Raw genomic sequence first — 19,703 nt, forward strand, 5'->3', positions numbered from 1 at the left:
ACCAAATGGGCTGAGTAATTTATTCATTGCACAAACATAAAGTGCAGAATATGAGACGTTGAACCTAAAAGAAGATATCTTCATGATTTGTCAGATACCAAAGAGTACGCATCTTAATAATATCAGAAGCACTAGATGACATAGACACTCCACTCAACCAAAATGAGTGGTGCATGCTATGGCAGTACAAGCTGAATCAGAATACCAACCTGTGAACCTCAATGAAACTCTTCTCCTAAAACCACCTTTTGACCTCACAAAAGACCAGCAGCACCAGACACAATAAATGAAAAGTGGGTGGGAGAAAAAGAGAAAAAGAAGCTTGGCCAAATCATCTAATCCAAACACATTTACCTCTTTTCACCCACTGGGGGTGCATCTCCTCTGCTGGTGTACTAATTGGCTTCATTGCTTGCCAAACAAATGAAGGAGAAGGCTGCTTTCTTTCTCATGCATTTGAAACTGTGAGAACAAGTTGTCAACATGGATGATTTATGCCCCACGTATCTATCTTTATCAGCTGATCTGGTAGCAATACTTCTAGACAGCATCTTTGAAATATTTTTTATGTACTCAACTTAACATCAACAACATAAAAAAAACTCTATGGTGATACTGTGTACCTCAATCAGCTGAACATTATGTTATGCATCAAAATGATATCAGATAGTGATTCATGTAAATCCATTGCATTCTGGTGAATGGGGACAGCACATGTCAAGCATCAAAGGTCCTTGTTAATATGGTGCAGAAAAATCTTGTAGCCCAAAGGCAAAAAGAACTGTGATATCAGTCACTGCATGCTATTGAGTCCTTTGTGCTCATTGGCACATCAACTTGAGGTTGACAGCCAAATAAGAAGCGTGCTAGTAATGTAGTTAGCTGTTGCTGACAAGCCATGAGCAGACTCTTAAATGTTGTGGAAAAAGCCTGCCAGTATGCAACTGTTCCAAAATCCATGATGCTCTGAAACCATTCCTGGCAAGTACAGATGCTACAAAAGAACAAGATGCGGGGATGATGACACTCCAATACCAAAATCATAAACCACCATCACCAAAAATTACAATTCAGGAGAGGAACACATAAACACAAGATTGGAAGTGCATTTTATGACCAAAAAAAAAAAAACTGGAAAGCTAATACTGAAAGTAGCTCATATGCTTTAGCTGTGAACTTGATCCATAAAATCCATATGTTATGTTTATAACAGAAGATGATGATATGTTATTAATGGAGCCAACCACCGCCAAGAGACTTATTCAAGTTCTATCCATATCCACATCTTCGGAAGGACTGAGACTATGCAAATTAAAAGTCTTCACATGAATTAGTAGTGTTAGAAGTAAAAGCTTTGCAGAAGAGAAAGCAAGCTCTGGTGGCTTAGACCTGTTCACTTAGTGAGAAGAATACCTTGAGAAAAGTTGCCTTGGCATTCAGTGTTTGTGGTGCAAGGCCCCAGTAGATGGAATTAATGGGGCAATGAAATAAAATAATGTCTTATACTAGCTTTAGATATGCAACACCCATTTCCTGTTTGGTCTTTCCTCTCAAATCCAAGCACCTTGGGAACCTGTAAAGTCATCAAAGGCATCACTTGTAGGACTGGCCTTGTGTAGCCACAAGAGAAAAAGAGAAAAGATACAATGCTTTGTTATGCTTCCCCTATATCATTCCTCCCACTTTTTGCCATATTGTACTATTGGGGAATCTTGGACTGGCCAACCTTGCATGCATATCTATCTATACCCTGTCTTCCTGTTTCACCTTATCTTAGTACTAGAAGTTTGTAGAATATGAGTTGAGAAGGGCAATTTGGTATGCGCAATCACCATATCAGGTAGTTCAAACACAACCAATATAGTTCAAGTGCTACACTGGTACACAGACAAGCACAAGACCTAATTTACACAGCCTATTATCTTGCGTGCACTTCAAACCTACATGAATTAAAGGTGAAATTGTGCACTGAAATGATATTGTATTTTTCAGGAACATCAGATAATGGTCACCTTAATTGGAACTAGGGAGAAAGACAAACCACTGTGCAGCCTCATTTACTAAATACTAGTAATGTAGATCATAGATTGACAAACACAAGTGCATCAAATAGAAGTCACAAGAAATGCGATACCCAAACTCTGTTGCTCTTCAATAATCTCAAACTTTCATGGAAGTGAACTTAACAACATTGCTGTCTAGTGCACCAGATAAAGACCAAACCATCATCTGAATGATTCTTACAACTAAACCTTGTTCCAGCAATTCTCCAATTGTCCCCAGAAAATGGTAGAATTGCTGAAGCATATGTGATATATTTTGAGTAAAGAGAAAGAAAAGGTGATAACAAAATAGTCACAATGATTCGGCACTAAAAATGCTACCCTGTCATACCTTATATAAACTTGGGTTGAAATTTATGTGTTGCTTGTACTTTCTTCTTTCTAACATTTATAATGCATGGGGGAAACTTTATACAACATTGAGACTCAGGGCATGCTGCTGTACCTATAGTGTGGAATCTTCTACATAGGTGGTGTTCACCCAATTTAAAAAACAGTGGGAAACTAACCATATAACACCCTTTTGGTTTTGATCAGGGACTGCCTCTTGTACAGTTGCCAGTAAACTCAAGCTAAACAGGACATCCTTCTCCTGTATTGCCCTTTTGGACTGATTTACTTGATGGTCTAAGCAGACCTCAAAGGATGTAATTAGCTATCTCTTCATTTTGAGATATCCAAATGGTGATTCAAAATCAGGTTATCTAAAACTAGTCAATGGCCAGAAACAATTATCTCCAGTGAAGTGGTTGAATTTGTTTAATGATGAACTTTCCTGCTTGCCTACCAATGTGTGCAAAGCATCTGCAATAAGTCTAAAGAAATTATGGCATGCAATGAAGAGGCCCATGTCCAGAAGAAGTGTTAATATGAAATGTTATGTTAGAAGTGTATACAAGAAAATTGTAAAATTTTGAAGGCAGTACAAAAGGAAACAACTACCTTTCAGGGCATATGTGCAAAATATTGGTAAGTATACTACATATACCTCAGGTAACAAGCAGATATAACATAATTATGAAGTATATGACAATATTTGTGCATTTTGATATGAGGCATAATTTCCTCAATCAACACTTTACAGTAGCAAAAAAAGAAAAAAAACAGATGCATGTACCTCAATAATGTTAGACAATTATGCAATTAAATAGGTAACTCTTCAGACAGTATACGTTGAAAGGCAAACAATAGGTAAAAACAATTGAATACATGAAAAAAGCATACTGTAAACTTCTAGAGTTCTTACATGATGGAAAAAATAGCTAGCTGCTCCGAGGGGGTGGTTGTTGTTTAGAAATGGAAAACAGTAGGTAGATGGAAGAGTAGATAGAAAAGTCAGCTACCAATATATTGCTTCCTTCCTCGCCTAGAGCTATACTCATGGTGCCGCCAAGCCTACATCATTGAAATTCTGCTCCTAAACATACAGCTTAAACATCACCCAGTTGAACCAAAATGCTCCGCAAAGGCAAAGCTTACAGTCTATGTTCTCTATGCTCTTCAAGTAATCTTCAGGAAAAAAAAAGAAAACATAATTTCACTACCATGCTTTCACGAAAAGGAAACCTCACCTCTATGTGATATGGAAACTATAACTAGAAAAATAAGTCATCCTATGCATAAAGAACATGTATTTCTACTTTAATCTTTTAAATGAAAAGCCTATAACTAAGTTGCTTCAGAAACCCATGATTCTAAATGTTGCAACATTAATTACAGAAGCAATTAATCTGCATGAAGTTTCTGAAATACAATGGACAAATGACAAAATTGTGATAGAATTAATCGGTATAAGAAATGAGTGATATTTTGACCCAAATACAGGCAAGACTATATAACATTAAAGGAACTCCATTTAAATATCAACAAACACTGGCAGCCTATCATATGGATGTTAAAGTGATCCTCATAAACTGGGGTGACCCACTACCAGAATATGCAAACAGCAATGGTGGAGCACGGATCAATGCCGAGACTTATTCTCTTCTACCCGGAGAGTTAGCTTATTCACTGATTGCTCAGAAAAAGATGAATCCATATTTAAGATCCCAGACACAAACTCCATAGCCTCCTCATATCTCTTGGCTTTACAGTAACCATCAACAATTATCCTGTAGGTTAGTTCATCAGGCCTGCAGTTATGCTGTATCATGTAGCTAATAACATCATCAGCTTCTTTGAACATGTCCTTGCTCACATAACCAGAAATGAAGGTGTTGTAAGTGACCATGCAAGGGGTAACTCCTTTAGCCATCATGTCTGATAGAATCCTTAGGGCCTCAGTCATGAGACCTTGCTTGCAAAATCCATTAATTACAGTGTTGTAGGACACTACATCAGGCTTTAGTCCTGACTTTTCAAGTTGCTTGAGTATGTCTTCTGCTTCCCAACACTCTCCACCTCTTGCATACATGTTCATAATATTATTATGAGTTATGAGATCAGGTCGCAATCCAAACTGATGAATCAAGTCAAACATCTCACGAGCACGATCGTACATCCCATTCTTTGCATAAATTGAAAGCATAGAATTAAGGATTACCAAGTCAGGCTTGTAACCATTCCTCTTCAGCTCCTCAAAAGCCTTCTCTGTGCCATTTAGCATTCTACACTTGAAGTTGACAATAATAAGTGTTCTTAAAATCACCCAGCTGGGAAATATTTTATCATCATAAACTTCTTCTTCAATTGCCTGTATCCCTTTTATATGCCTTCCTTTAGCATAAGTTTGAAGCAACAAAGAGTATGAAAGTTCATTAGGCTTGAAGCCCTTCTTCTTCATATCTAATATGACAGACTCCGCAGCTATCCAATCACCTTTCCTAGCTATTGCATTCAAGAGTGCATTGTATGTAGTGGTACAAGGACTAAAACCTGCCTTGACCATCTCATCATACATCTGCAAAGCTTGGGTGCTAGACCCACACCGGCCATATGCAGCAATCAAGGTGTTGAAGGTATCCCTGTCCGGCTCAACTCCTGATTTCTTCATCTCATCAAATACTTGGCTGACATAATTCTCCATTCCCCTCTTCCCGCACATAGCCAACATTGTGTTCCATGTGACCCTATTTGGGACACAACCATTAGACTTCATGTCGGAGAGTATGTCCAACATCTCCCCTGTCCTTGATTTCTTTCCAAGCATTCCAAGAATCGTATTGTATGTACAAGTATTAGGAACACAACCCAACTTCTTCATCCGATCAAACAAAGCCAAAGCTTCATCCTCTTTTCCCGCCTTTCCATATCCGCTAATCACAGTGGTGTAGGTAACAGAATTAGGCATGATTCCTTTACTAGCCATTGTGTCTAATACTGCTGCCCCTTCTTCATAAAAGCCAGCTCTAGCATAGGTCGCCACGAGCTCATTGTAGGTAACTGCATCTGCTGGGCAGTTATTGTCCTCCATTTCCTTCAATACCCCCATGGCCGCCGGATACTTTCCAGCTTTACCATACACCTGGAGCAGTGAATTGTATGCGACGGTGCCTGGAACATAGCCCTGCAGCTTCAATTGTTCAAAAAACATGGAAGCCTCCTCCAACAAACCTTCCCTTCCGCAGGCTGATATGACAGTGCTACAGGTGAACTCATCAATACCCACATTTCTGCTATTCATTTCATCCAAAATTTCCAAAATTTTACTCCAAGACCGCCCCATACGGCCATATACATCAAGAATCACATTGTAGGTGACCAAGGTAGGCGATAACCCTTTGGCTTTGATCTGCTTAAACAACGCGACCGCTTTGCGGTACTTGCCAGTCCGAGACAAGGCATGAAGCAGGGTAGTGTAAGCGCGGATATCAAGGCAGTATTCCTCCAGAGGAATAGAGTCGAACAGCTTCGAGGCGATCGAGTGCTGCGAATGCCTACCCAACGCCCTGATCACCACCTCGATCGCCGGGGCGTCTAACCTGGATCCCTCCGCATTGGAACCGGATCCAGCCCATTCAAACAAGGCGAGAGCCTTCTCCCAGTTGCCCAAGATCTCGAGCGCCTTCAGGAGGCTGACCCAATCCACGCCAAAAATCTCATCTTTTTTGGATTCCAGCAGGGACACCAAATCAAGAGGAGGCTGTTCGACGATGGATCTAAGCAAAGACTTGCCTGCGCCGGAAAGGAAGCCGAGGCGAGGGTCCCGCAGGAACAGAACACCATTTTCGCTGCCGGCGAGCCGTGGGCGCGACGCCGGAGGTGCCTTTTCGCGGTGAATTGTGGTCGAAGCGAGGCGCAAAGAAGGAAAGTTGGGATTTTTATTGGTTGGTTGAGGTGGGTGGAGAGCGGTGGAGGTCTCTTGAGTGAGATGCTGGAGATGGTGCAGGAGGGAGTCCAAGGGGACGGAATGAGAAGGAGGAGGTGGTGGTGGGTTGAACTTTGGATGGTTGGTCGAGGGTTTTCTCGGCGTTTTCGATGTCTGTGTTGGGAAAGCTGGACGGCTTGAGAAGAGAGCTCCCTCCATTGAGAGAGTGAGAGAGGAGATGCAGCGTAGAGATGTGGTTTGGGGTGGATTGGGAGCAATCTGAAACGAAGTCCAATCTGACATGGTTGGTCGACATCCAACCATCCATCATCCCTCGTCCCCTTCATTTCCAATGTTGAAGGGAACAGAAACATTTCTATCTTTTTCTCTCTCCACAATCTTTCAGGGTGTTAGACTGTTCTCCCTCTACAGTCGTTCTAGTGTAATATATTAAGAAAAATATTATTAAATAATAATAATAATAAAATTATCATGATCCTTTATCATAATTTTAAATCATAAAATTTATGTCATGATTCTATCGTGATCTCAATGTGATCGCATAAATAAAATAATTTAATAAATATTATATATTTATTATTGATTGAAAAAAATATATGTAATTATTATATTTTCTAATCTCTTTGTCATATAAGAGCCATAATTGTTGAGTTTTTTTTTTCTTCAATCCTCTTTTTATTATTATTGATTAATAGTGCTTCGAAGGTATTACAACTCTTTACTTTAAGGCCTTTTTTTTCTTGTGGTTAAAGGTAGTATGATAATTTTTTGTTACTATATCTCTTGTTTTTTTACTGTGGTTGAAGGTGTAACTCTCTGTATCTCCACCACGAATCTTTTTCTTCTCGACATGATTGATAATACCTATTTAACTAGTTACTCATCTCATATTATCCTAACTCTTTTATTTATAAAAATATTCTTATTTCTATTAATGTTGTAGTCAAAGCTCCTATAAAATTTATATCCATAAATTATATCTCTTGGTATATTCAATTTTATTCTCTTTTAATCTTATGATGATGATAAAAATAAATTAAAATAATATAATTTAGAACCTAAAAAAAAAGATTTCTTAAGCGAATGTACCATTCTTGAAATAAAGCCTTGATTGTAGCCAAAGTAAAGATAGATTTGGATAGTGTAACAATTGTCTGCTCATAAACTCCATCTCTATTTGGCTCCTTCATGAGATGTGCCCCTATATGTTGAGATCCTTCGTAATAAATGAAGTAGGTAAGAATTTAATAAAAATAATTATTAGAAGAATATAATTTAGGGACAAATATTAGGTTCTTCTTCGAATACAAAAAACATTAGAAACTAAAAATGATTTTAAGAAAGAAGAAAGGTTTATAGAACTAATATAAGTTATTTTGAGATATTTGTCATTACCGATATTATCTAAACCATCATAATATAAATTTGGAGATAGATTATTCAAATAAGACATGACATGATGAGAAGCCTCTAAGCTAGTTTGATAAAGGTTGAAAAGATTGAGCAACAAAGTTAGCACGCGGTGGTGGGAAAATAAAAACCAAGTAGGTGGTGTAGCAGGATATAGGATATGTAGAATAAGATGGGTGTGAAAGCTAAAATATCTATCGAATAATAGCTCGAATGAGATGACATTTCTTAACAACATGGCTTTGCAAGTCATATATTTGATAGGTAACTTTGTTGTTGAATTCTTGAACAGATTTATTGATACTTTTATTGTAATATTATTGAATGTTGTCTTCAGAATGATTATTTGAATGGTTGTCTTACTGGTTGTAGAACTTGCCTTTATTGTTGAAATTAGCTTTGTTAATAAAATTGACAATGATAGAAGTACCATCAAAAGGTGATAACTCTCACTTAAGATAAGCTTCATAGTTAGAAAGCTTATCATGAAATTCTTTAAAAGATATAGAACTATCACGAGCATGAATAGTAGCCGAGATCTCTTAACCAAGATCATTTAATATGTAAAAAATAATCTCTTCATCATCAAAAGGTGCATTAGCAAAGCATATCGACTTAAGTTTTGATAGCTTATATATAGTTATAAATAGATTTTGTGCCCTTAGAAAGTTTGAAGAAAGTTGATGAGGTAACTATGAGATTAGTTAACATACATTTTTATTTTTATTGTAGTTAATGATTTGAGAGGAGAGAGGCATTTACAGCACTTCTAAAAAGATGATATGGACGGATCTAAAAATTAAGTATTTAAACCACATAAATGTTACTTTATTTTCATAAAATAATCCCAAAATTTTATTTTTAAGCCTTTTACGATTAACCAAGTCTTTAAAATTTTCAAATGGTGAGCAGCAATATCTAAAGAATATAGTCACAAAACTTGTAGGATGTAAATGAGTTTAAGACTTGTTACAAAATAATTTTATCAACGTCCAAGCCACCATGACATATTTAGCCCAATTGTAAAGCCAACAATAATTCGTTTATGTCTTGTTTTATCTAACAATTGGGTACTTCGATGATAATTGGACATGAATAATATATTTCTTCATGATCATATTTTCAAAGATGTATTCATGAGACAACCTCTATACCTTATTAATTATAATCTCCCTTAGTTCTTTATGGTCTCCAGCATGCCCCTCGTGCTTAGTATCATGAGCTTCAAATATATTTAGTCTCGATTGGATTTTATAATTCTTAATTTGATAATTTAATATTTATTTATTTTTATAATCATATTTTTACTAGTTTATATGGATGACTTAATTATTACTGATACTAAACCAATAATAATTAATTGATTTATTCAGTAGCTTAGTAACAAGTTTTCTAAAGATCTTGGGTTCCTCAACTATTTTCTTGGTGTTTAAGTAATTTACATAGTAAATGGTCTATTTCTTTCTCACTAAAAAAAATATTTATGATCTTTTTTATCACACCAAAATACTTGAAGCTAATATTGTTAATACGCCAATCTCTATAAATATTCCTCTTATCTTATTTGATAGTGCTAATCTTAGCGATGCCATTAAGTATCGTTAAGTTATTGGAAATCTATAGTATTTGATATTTACTTATTTAGATATTACATATACGGTAAATAAATTATCTCAATTTATATATAAGCTTACTTCTAATCATTAGACAACTATTAAATATATTCTTTGGTACTTAAAAGGATACTATTGACCATAACTTATTTCTCCGAAAGGACTCTCCTCTATTGCTTTATATATTTTCATATGTTAATTGGGATGACCGGATATCTACTAGTACGTATTTCTTGGTCACAATCCAATCTCTTGAAGTTTCAAGAAATAACTCTGTATTGTAAGATCTTCTACGGAGGTTGAATATCGAGCGATTGTTTTTATAGCTATTGAACTTTATTAGATTCAATCATTGTTACATGAACTATTTATCACAATTTCTGATCTATATATTGCTACATGATAGTATCAGAGCAACATATTTATGTGCTAATCATATATTTCACTCTCAAATGAGATATAACAATCAACTTTCACTTTCTTTGTGACAAGATTCAAAATGGTGAACCATGTGTCTTTCAAATCTCATCTTCTAGTCAATCTGCACTTGCAGATGCTCTTAAGAAGCTTTTGTTTCACTATCAATTCCTTCTCCTTGGTCTAATATCGATGTTTCGATAGAAGCATCATCTTGTGGAGGTATATTAGAAAAGATATTATTGAGAAAAATAAATCATGATAAAATTATCTTGATCATTTCAATATTTTGATACTATGTTATCATGATTCTCAATCATAAAAATTATAATAATATATTATCATGATTCAATCAATAATAAAGATATTTCATGATTTAGTAAATATTTTATATTCATTATTTATTGAGAAAATTATATAATTATCATATTTTGTAATCTATATAAATTTATATTCACTATCAGTAAAATTTTTAAGAAACTAATTTTTCTCATAATATATGTTGTAATGTGTCAACAATCATAACAGATAGAGAATCAATAATAAGAGAATCAAAGTGACTCCTATACATTAATAAGAGGATCAATCCTATATATTAATAGGAGAACGATCACGGGTTCATGAGACACGAAGATTATTGGGAGGAATTTGATTTCCTATATATATATTAATATGAATAAATGTTAACAGAGGTTAATTTATACAAAGTATTTTGTTAAAATTTAGATCATGATTCGATTTAGATTAAAATCAAATTAACTTGACGGTTCATTAGTTTCAAATTGAATCGAAATCGGTATTTATGATTTTTTTTTAATTTTTTTAATTTTTAATTATATTTTTCATTTTTAATTATTTTATTAAAATTAGAAAAAATTAATGGTTCAAGCTGGAATCGATATCGTTGGAACCAGAATCAATCCTATATGATTTGATTTCGATTCTCAAAAAATCTATTTACATGTCCCAAAAAATCTTATAGATTTATGTAAATTAAAACTCCTATAATCAATTCAAAATGACAAATAATGATTTACCTCTCACCTCTAATTAAAACTCCTACGATCGAGAGCCACGGAAGGCGCGAATTCCACGACTTAAATCATGATTTACGTCTCACCTCCCTTTACATGTACATGTAGAAGCCCCTACAATTTAATTGGGAGAGTAACCGTTCCCCGACTTAAGATTCGATTTAGCTTACCTCTCATCTCAGGCTGATAGTACCGACGCTTTTTGAGACGGCATCTTGAATCGTGAGATATTCGTAACCTAAGTCGCTTGTTAAGACATGGGTGCCGAGATTTTGACCTGGGTGATCGGCACGTCATCTTCCTCCATGGCTGATTCGGCCTCGCTAAATGGCATATTCTTCAAACCATGGTTACTGGTTCGGGTAGGCGGTAAGAGGCCGGTGGTGATTTGGTTAGCGAAAGGTGGTCGACCGATCACACCAATCCTCCGCTCTTCTCCCACCGATCCTCTTCTCTCCCCGCGAACTAACCAGAAGAAGTAATAATCGACCCCTAAGAGAAAGGGAGAGAGAGAGAGAGAGTGTGTGTGTGTGTGTTCTCCATCCATCGAGGGACCCGCTTCGATCTCGGCTCGAAAGGAAACCGCCGGCGGGAAGATGCAGCCGGAGCGGGCGAATCCCTCGCCGCTCGAACTCATCTCGGCGATCCTCACCGGAGGCGAGGGCGCGCCGCCGGATGCGGAGCTGGCGGTGATACTCGCCACCTCCATCGCTGTGCTCCTTGGGTGCACCTTCATCTTCCTCTGGCGGCGGTCGTCCGTGCAGAAGGCGAGCAAGCCGGCTGAGCCGCTGAAGCCCTTGTCGGTGAAGGTAGACCGTGAGCCGGAGGCCGACTACGGGAGGAAGAAGGTCACCATCTTTTTCGGCACGCAGACCGGCACCGCAGAGGGTTTCGCTAAGGTTTGGTATAGTTGGCTTCGGATCTGAATCTGAATCTGAATCTCTATAAACTTAGCTTTTTTTTCTTACCGTGTATTTTGTCCGACTTAGGCGCTTGCGGAGGAGGCAAAAGCTCGATACGATAAAGCCACCTTTAAAGTCGTTGATTTGGTAACGCCCCTTTCACCCCTCCAATTGTTGTTATGATTGAAGCATCCTCATGCGTTTGATTGATCTTTAACGGCTTGCTTTTGACGACTGCGACGTCTGGTAGGACGATTATGCAGCTGATGATGATGAGTATGAGGACAAGTTGAAGAAAGAGCCTCTAGCTTTGTTCTTCTTGGCTACGTCAGTTAGAGCTTCTCTGTCTCCTTGACGTGTTTCTTTCAAATTACACTTTCAGTTGTAGTTTGATCATATTTTGTTTGGAGACTACAGGTATGGAGATGGGGAGCCTACTGATAATGCTGCTCGGTTCTATAAATGGTTTACAGAGGTTGAAGAAACAAAATCCATATCATATTATAGCTCCTTTTTCTGCTGATGTCTAATTGTTGTATTTGGTATCAAAGGGTAAGGAGCATGGAAACTGGTTAGAGAATCTTCAGTATTCTGTGTTTGGTCTAGGCAACAGGCAGTATGAGCATTTCAATAAGGTTTTTATTTGCCATTATTGTAGAAATTTTGAGATCTCAACTGATCCATCCCTCAGCTGACTTATTTTCTTCTGTGGCATAACTCATATTGAAAGGTTGCGAAGGTGGTGGATGAGATCCTCGCTGATCAGGGTAGTCTATTTTATCTAGTTAACCTTGCTATATGGTTGTTTTTTGCATTGTTTTGATTCTCTTGCCACAATCTGCACTTTAGCTTGTAACATAATGATTTTTATAATGTGAAAGCCTTTAGCTTTAATTAGGAAAATATGCCAAGTTCTTGCTGAAACATATAAACTGAATTTAACAAATTTCTGAGCTCAAAGTTGTGCATGTTGATTGCATTCTGATTGGTCCAATTATTCTGATGGGTAAAAGTTCCAGTTCCACATCTGGTTCTAGCATCACAACACTTGAAGTGTTTGAGCTAGTTGTTCTGTCACAGATAAGTGGGCTGGCCTACTGCTTGATGTTCTGGCTTGTATTGTCTAGTTTTATGTTTATTATGTTTTTCTAGCATCCATGTGTTAAATGGATGCTTAATGTATATATTCTTTTTATGATGGTCATGCATACATTGAGTCCTTGTTTTTTGGTGGCTGGTAGATATGGGCAACCGCTGCTGAATCTGATCATGAGTTGTTTAGTTTCACATGCTACTATGTAATGAATGACATCCTTTTGAATGATTTGTTGTTTCCTGATTTTTTTTCAACTTAAGTAAAATTTGATATGTTCTCCACGTTGGATCATGACATGCATCTCTTTTTAGAAATATTATGAACATACGCAAATCTTTTATCTTTGCATTTTCTGTTTCAATGTTTTGATTTTCATGTAAGAGGTCAGTAACCTGGAACATATTGTTGATGAAATCGATTTAGATAACATTGTTTTTTTTTATTTTCATGGTTTTTGTAATTGTCTGTCCTCTATAGCAACGCCATTAACTTTGTGACATTTGCAGACAATACAACACATTAAAGGTGTGTTCATATTCTCATTTAATTTAGGTGCGAAGCGCCTTCTCTCTGTGGGACTTGGAGATGATGATCAATGTATCGAAGATGACTTTAGTGCATGGTACAAATTTCAGCTATATATTCAATAGATATTGCAGTATGTGCTGCATTTTATTTTCTCATGCTGACAACAACTTTACTATTTCAGGAGAGAGCTTCTATGGCCAGAGTTAGATCAGTTGCTTCGGGATGAAGATAATGTTTCTGGTGCATCTACTCCTTATACAGTTGCTATTCCTGAATACAGAGTAGTTTTCATAAACCGTGAAGATGTGGCAAACTTAGAGAAGAGTTGGAGTCTTGCAAATGGTCATGCAGTGCATGACATGCAACATCCATGCAGGTAGTCATTATTTTACTGGCAAGTTCTATTTATCAACACCAGTCTTTGGATGCATAACAAGGCTGATTTTTGTACATTGTGGACATGCAAGAGCTAATGTGGCTGTGCGTCGGGAGCTCCATACCCCAGCTTCAGATAGGTCCTGCATCCACCTGGAGTTTGGCATTGCTGGCACCGGTCTTGTGTAAGTTTCTTACTCTTCGGTTCTTGGAGGTGTAGTATGCTTCTTATTTCTTTGTTTAAATTAGCTATGTTTGCATCTTTAAGGGGGTATTGCATGGTCTAATTTGTTAATTTAGAAGGTTTCTCCAGATTCCACAAGTATAGATTTATATACATGTCTTCTCTGGATAAAGAAAATCCTGGCACTCTCCTACCAAGTCATGGCAGCCATTGACAAAAGACTTTGTGACCAGATCATGAATAGACATATCTTGTCAATGTGTCTGTGCGAGAAAAGGCTCCTCTTTTCAGTTTTCCTTTCAGTTATCCTGTTGCTATTGATTGCTTCCTTTTCCCTGGTCATATTTCTAGCTGAAATCTGCTGTTCCTTTGTGATGAAATCCTGTGTGCCCTCCCTTAAACATTAGGTACTCCTTTGTCTTGCAAATTCTTTGGTCCTCAATTAACCTTTTTCAAGCTTTGCGGTTCTTTTTGCTTTTCCTTCTGATAAATAGTCATTTCTTGTTTGTGTCCATTTGATTCTCCAAAACATGCTATATAAGTTCAAAAATACGCAACAGAAGTATTTCCCTGTAAGAAAACTGCACTGTGAAGTGCAAAACTGAGACTTTTGCCTCCTGCAAATTGTCACGTTGCTCCCTTGCCTCCTGGTTAAAGAGCAATGGTACCTGTTATGCATTTCCAGGCATATAAGTGCCTTCATTTTTCATGCTTGTACTATATCGTGACTGATTAATTTTACTTAGAAGAATAGCTTAATAATGCTCTGCATACTTTCTTGGCTTTCATTTTTCTATAATACAAAATCTCACTAGTTTTTCTTAACTGTATGGATACAATCTCAGTTGTGTCAGAATTAATAGTTTTTCTTTTATTTATGAATTGAAACACATATATCTATTAGGGTTATATATCATATTTAAGTGTCAGATATAAGATCCCATAGTTGTGTGAATCCGTATTATCTTTCTACTGTTTCAATAGTAAATGTTTTTGCTTGTTGCTTAACATAGTATAAACCTGTTGATCTTTTTTCTCTTTTCCTTTTAGTTTGAGGATTCCTGTATTACATTTTTTTCATTGCTTATTTGAGTTTCTTTTGTTATTATTGATAAGTTTAGTTGTGTGGTTTTTGAAGTTGACAGTTGCATGCTTGTTTAAGAATTGATATTGGTGTTTGTCACTTGAATGTTATTCTCAACCTTCTTTCTTCTCTCCACTTATCTTTGGAGAGTTCTGTGATGGTTGATTTCTTCAACCCACTATCATGATGCTGTTTCGACAGGTATGAAACCGGAGACCATGTTGGTGTATTTACAGAGAATTGCACTGATACAGTAGAAGAGGCAGAAAGACTGTTAGGTTATTCATCGGACACATATTTCTCAATCCATGCTGACAAAGAGGATGGTACACCACTTAGTGGTGGTTCTTTGTCACCTCCTTTCTCATCTCCATGCACCTTAAGAACTGCACTTACCCGATATGCAGATCTTCTAAATTCACCCAAAAAGGTGAAAATTTCATTTTATTTAAATTTACATTTAGCATTTCTTAAGTTTCTTATTAATACTAAGTTCAAGTTTTTTTTTCTTTTGTTAATTATGCAGAGTGCATTGCTTGCATTAGCTAAGTATGCATCTGATCCAAGTGAAGCAGAGCGACTTAGATTTTTGGCTTCTCCTGCTGGAAAGGTTGATTGGTATTATTTTCTGGCTGTTCATTTTGATCTATTAAGGTTCATGCACATTTGTCATGGTGCAGGATGAATATTCTCAGTGGATTGTGGCTAGTCAGCGGAGCCTTCTTGAAGTAATGTCTGTATTCTCTTCAGCCAAGCCTCCACTAGGAGTTTTCTTTGCTGCAGTTGCACCCCGTCTCCAGCCAAGATATTATTCAATATCATCTTCTCCAAAGTAATAACTAGTTCCGTACTCTTTTTTTTTCTTTTTTTAATTGTGAATGGATTTTAGGCCACGCAAACTGATCACAAGGCCTCACATGGTTATCATAGGCCATAAGCTGGGTACAAGATCCATTAATCCTATTAAAGCTCAACCACCAAGTGGAATCATCCACCATAATTGTGGGAAATTATGCAACTTGTAGAGGATTGGATCAAACTCTTGACCTCTCACTAGAGCCGACAGATGCTTTAACTTTGATGGCAGCATAACTGGCTCTATACTTGATATGCTTCCCCATGACAATTTAGTTGATAAACTTCATTTCTTGTAGGATGGCACCAACTAGAATCCATGTGACCTGTGCTCTAGTATATGAAAAAACACCAACAGGAAGGATTCACAAAGGGGTCTGTTCAACTTGGATGAAGGTACTTTTTCCCTTATTACTTTCCGACCATTTTATGTTATTTTGAGTTGAACTCATAATTAGTGAAATATTCTACAATTGGATCATATTTCATGTACCACTGCATGCAAAATCTCATCTGTAGCTGTGCATCAGTAGCATATAAGGAACCTTGATTTTCAGTCCCAAAGTACGCTAACAGAGGAGGAATATGTTGCATACTCTTTTTATCTATCGAATCAGATGTATTTCATTGGATCACCAAAGTCATTGGAGTAGAATTGATAGGATTGATTTTCATAATTAGATCTGTGTTAAGCTTATCTAGCTGTGGGACCAATAATTGGTGGATATGATTTGTCAAACTGAATGCCAATTTGCAATTTGTATAGCATATCAGAAAAGACAGGTTATATTGCATTGTATACTTTCAATATCTTTTTTTTTTTTTTTCCCTTTTTCTTATTATCTGAATAATTGGTACACCCAGCATATTCTGAAGCAAGTTTAGATGGTGTGTTGCTGTCTTTAATAAATGGTCCTTCAGTTGGTGTCTTTTCATGTTATGTGACACTGCAACTCCTATTTACAGCATTCTGTTCCACTTGAAGAGAGTCAAGAATGTAGCTGGGCTCCTATCTATGTGAGACAGTCAAACTTTAGACTTCCCTCAGATCCCTCTCTGCCAATTATCATGATTGGACCTGGGACAGGGTTGGCACCGTTCAGGGGGTTCTTGCAGGTTTGTGTAAATTTTCATATTCTGCATATGCATTTCTCTGTTTTTTTATCACGTTAAATTAAAACATTCCAGGAGGATATGGCTTTAACAGTATTGGTTATTGCTTTTGTAGGAAAGGTTGGCCTTGATGGAGGCCGGAATGCAACTTGGTCATGCTACTCTTTTCTTTGGATGCAGGAATCGCAAAATGGTATGGTAACAGAGTAGAACTTAGCAAATTACATAGCTGTAGCCTCTAGTCTTTGTCTCAGTGCACTCTTATGTATTTTATGAGACTTCTTCAGGACTTCATCTATGAGGATGAGCTGAAAAATTTTGTTGGAACTGGGGCACTTTCTGAGCTGATTCTTGCCTTCTCCCGGGAGGGTCCGACAAAGGAATACGTGCAGCATAAGATGGCTGAAAAGGTTTACATAAGCTCCTGCTTCTCTTATTTGATGAGTTATGAAATTTCTTAGACCTTTTTAGTCTGTCAAATTTTCATCTTTTAAGTTCGATCCAATTTATGTCACTTCGTGTTCTCAGGCATCGGACATTTGGAATATCATCTCTCAAGGTGGTTATATATACGTATGTGGTGATTCTAAGGGTATGGCTAAAGATGTCCACAGAGCTCTTCATACCATCATTCAGGGACAGGTAAACTCTGTTTGTATTGTCACATCCCTTCAAAAATTCTCGACTTCCAAATTCTACCATCTGGTTTTACAGGCAAGAAAAACTAGCTTATAGTTGGTTTGAGACAAGGTTCACATTTTCGTACCGTATCAGCGTATCGAGCCTTGCTCGATATGGTACATACCAAGGTGTACTGACGGTATGCCTAAAATACGCATAAAACCCTATGAAGATATCTGGAAAAAAAAAAAGCTAGGATAGGATTTTTAAGTTAAAAATAAATATACATTTAGTATAGTTTTAGCAAAACTAATGTAAATTAGGTAAGAATAGTGTCATATATCTTTTTTGAGCTTTGAATAATAGCCTTGTATAAGGTTCGTAATTTCGGTCCGTTCCAAATCGTCCTTCAGTTAATATTGAGATATCTGCAAAAAAAAAAAAAAATTTGTTAGATTATTTTGCATGCAACTTAAACTTTAAGATTCAAATGAATTAAGTAATTACATGTGTAGAACTGTAGATTTACCTGAATTTATCATCAAAACGAATGATAGGACTCTACGGGTGGTGGATCGAGGTTCTCGATCCTATGTATCTGTATATCAATATGATATGTTTATCAGACTCAATCCTGGAATTGATCCCACGATAGTATATTGATACACCGTATGCTATTGGTGTATCAATATGATGATAGTCGTAGATTGATCGTCATGAATCATATGTGTTCGAGGTGACTCCTAAGGCATGTACTGGTAAATGTCAGAACATCTACTTTCGTTACTGATCTGTTGCTCCGTATCATACTATTGCTCGGAAAAGTATGACCAACTATCACTCTACTGCTATTGGCCGTAGGATTCTCTATAATACGACGACTGTGAATACGATGAGCTTCGTTTTGTGTCTACGTCATATAGGCTCTATAGCATCTGCTTAAAAACCCTTTAGGATGCCTCTGATGGTCAAATTGACAGTTTTAAAACCGATATAAATCAATAATATTCGGTTTCAACTATTATCGCTCGGGGTACAACCCAGTATTGCCCGATACAGGGCCAAATATTTGGTGTCGCCTAGTAGTGGGCGGTCCGTGTGCCGATAGACTAGCGAACCAGTATATATCACCCGTACCGAGCGGTATGATATGAAATTAAAAACCTTGGTTCATGATTCTGGATGTCTCAAACAAAAACCCTTGTTTTAGGATGAACTCCATTATTTGCTGAGCCAATTCATTTGTTTTATAGGGTTCTCTTGATAGCTCCAAGACTGAAAGCATGGTGAAGGGTCTGCAAATGGATGGAAGGTATTTGAGGGATGTTTGGTGAGCTGCTGCATGGTTCTCTTTTTCTCCTGGAAGTGCTCTCATGCAGGGACTCTCTTTTCAGAAACCTCTGCCACAGATCAAGTATAGCCTTTGGACAACACGTCAATCATCTAATTCTTTTAACTATCTAACAAGTTTTTTTTTTTTTTTGTTCATGTAATGTATGCCCTTATTTGTATTAATTAGTAGGCAAATTTTGTTCGGGAAAAGTCTATATATACGTAGGAAGGGGCGGGGAAATAGTGGAAGAACTCGGAACATGAGAATCAACACCTAGGCTTGTTTCTTGATACTTTCCAATGTTGTATGTATGCTCTTTGCTTGTGATACATGTCAATGGTTTTATTATGTTAATCTTCTGTGTACGTTGATTCTTTTTGTCATTACCTTTGATCATGATCCTGCTTGTGAGAATATGAAACAGTGGTAGTCGTTTCGTGCAATGCAAACATAGTATAATCTTACAAGCAAATCACCATGCATCAAAATGTCTTCTTCTTGCGTGTCGCAGTGCTCTAGTGTCAAACCCCGCTCGGTGGTGGATGAATTGTTCCCTTGTGGAGCCGCCATTCCCTTTCTATAACGTCGACGGTAGCTTCTAATACCAGTATTTCTCTAACTACTAAAAGAAATGAAAACAAGCACAAAACTGTTATGAAGCGTCGCGCTCGCTTGCCCAGACCGGTGAATCACCTCTGAACATATTCCGGGGTGCCGTGATCTACACGTCAGACTTCAGCCACCGGTATTTGTCTTTCCCAAAATGCCCACGTGCGAGAAGAAGCCCAACGGCGGCGTCGCCACGCCC

At 37.1% G+C, this 19,703-nt stretch overlaps 2 protein-coding genes across 4 annotated transcripts; one reads left to right on the plus strand and one right to left on the minus strand.

Moving 5' to 3' along the window:
- Positions 1 to 212: 212 nt before the first annotated feature.
- LOC103972234 (pentatricopeptide repeat-containing protein At2g18940, chloroplastic) lies at positions 213 to 6,658 on the minus strand. Of its 3 annotated transcripts, none has more exons than XM_065140301.1 (3): positions 3,994 to 6,658; positions 3,310 to 3,480; positions 213 to 1,573 (listed from the first exon to the last, which is right to left on the minus strand). In XM_065140301.1, the coding sequence occupies exon 1, from the start codon at positions 6,631 to 6,633 to the stop codon at positions 4,027 to 4,029; it is 2,607 nt and encodes an 868-aa protein (XP_064996373.1). In that variant the 5' UTR covers positions 6,634 to 6,658; the 3' UTR covers positions 213 to 1,573; positions 3,310 to 3,480; positions 3,994 to 4,026. The 3 variants fall into 3 exon arrangements, with proteins under 3 accessions (XP_064996373.1, XP_018677959.2, XP_064996372.1); XM_018822414.2 differs by having other exon boundaries at positions 3,310 to 3,572; XM_065140300.1 differs by having other exon boundaries at positions 3,310 to 3,458; positions 3,994 to 6,657.
- A 4,552-nt stretch (positions 6,659 to 11,210) lies between these two features.
- Positions 11,211 to 19,249, plus strand: LOC103972244 (NADPH--cytochrome P450 reductase 3). Its single transcript, XM_009386516.3, has 18 exons — positions 11,211 to 11,703; positions 11,794 to 11,853; positions 11,957 to 12,033; positions 12,124 to 12,181; positions 12,258 to 12,341; positions 12,437 to 12,473; positions 13,355 to 13,424; positions 13,512 to 13,706; positions 13,798 to 13,890; positions 15,175 to 15,403; positions 15,500 to 15,583; positions 15,654 to 15,805; positions 16,128 to 16,224; positions 16,795 to 16,944; positions 17,057 to 17,134; positions 17,229 to 17,351; positions 17,470 to 17,583; positions 18,816 to 19,249. Exons 1-18 carry the CDS (start codon positions 11,401 to 11,403, stop codon positions 18,894 to 18,896), a joined length of 2,085 nt encoding a protein of 694 aa, XP_009384791.2. The 5' UTR covers positions 11,211 to 11,400; the 3' UTR covers positions 18,897 to 19,249.
- The last annotated feature ends 454 nt before the right edge of the window (positions 19,250 to 19,703 follow it).

This window comes from Musa acuminata, chromosome BXJ3-2 (genome assembly GCF_036884655.1).
Source record: "Musa acuminata AAA Group cultivar baxijiao chromosome BXJ3-2, Cavendish_Baxijiao_AAA, whole genome shotgun sequence".
Classification (NCBI taxonomy): Eukaryota; Viridiplantae; Streptophyta; class Magnoliopsida; order Zingiberales; family Musaceae; genus Musa; species Musa acuminata.

Excerpts from the sequence above, each read along its gene's own strand:
- LOC103972234 (XM_065140301.1), bottom strand. The coding sequence starts at position 6,633 with ATGGTTGGATGTCGACCAACCATGTCAGATTGGACTTCGTTTCAGATT.
- LOC103972244 (XM_009386516.3), top strand. The coding sequence starts at position 11,401 with ATGCAGCCGGAGCGGGCGAATCCCTCGCCGCTCGAACTCATCTCGGCG. Across the intron at positions 12,182-12,257 it reads TCTATAAATGGTTTACAGAG|GGTAAGGAGCATGGAAACTG; the intron begins GTTGAAGAAACA and ends TTGGTATCAAAG. Across the intron at positions 17,352-17,469 it reads AGCATAAGATGGCTGAAAAG|GCATCGGACATTTGGAATAT; the intron begins GTTTACATAAGC and ends TCGTGTTCTCAG.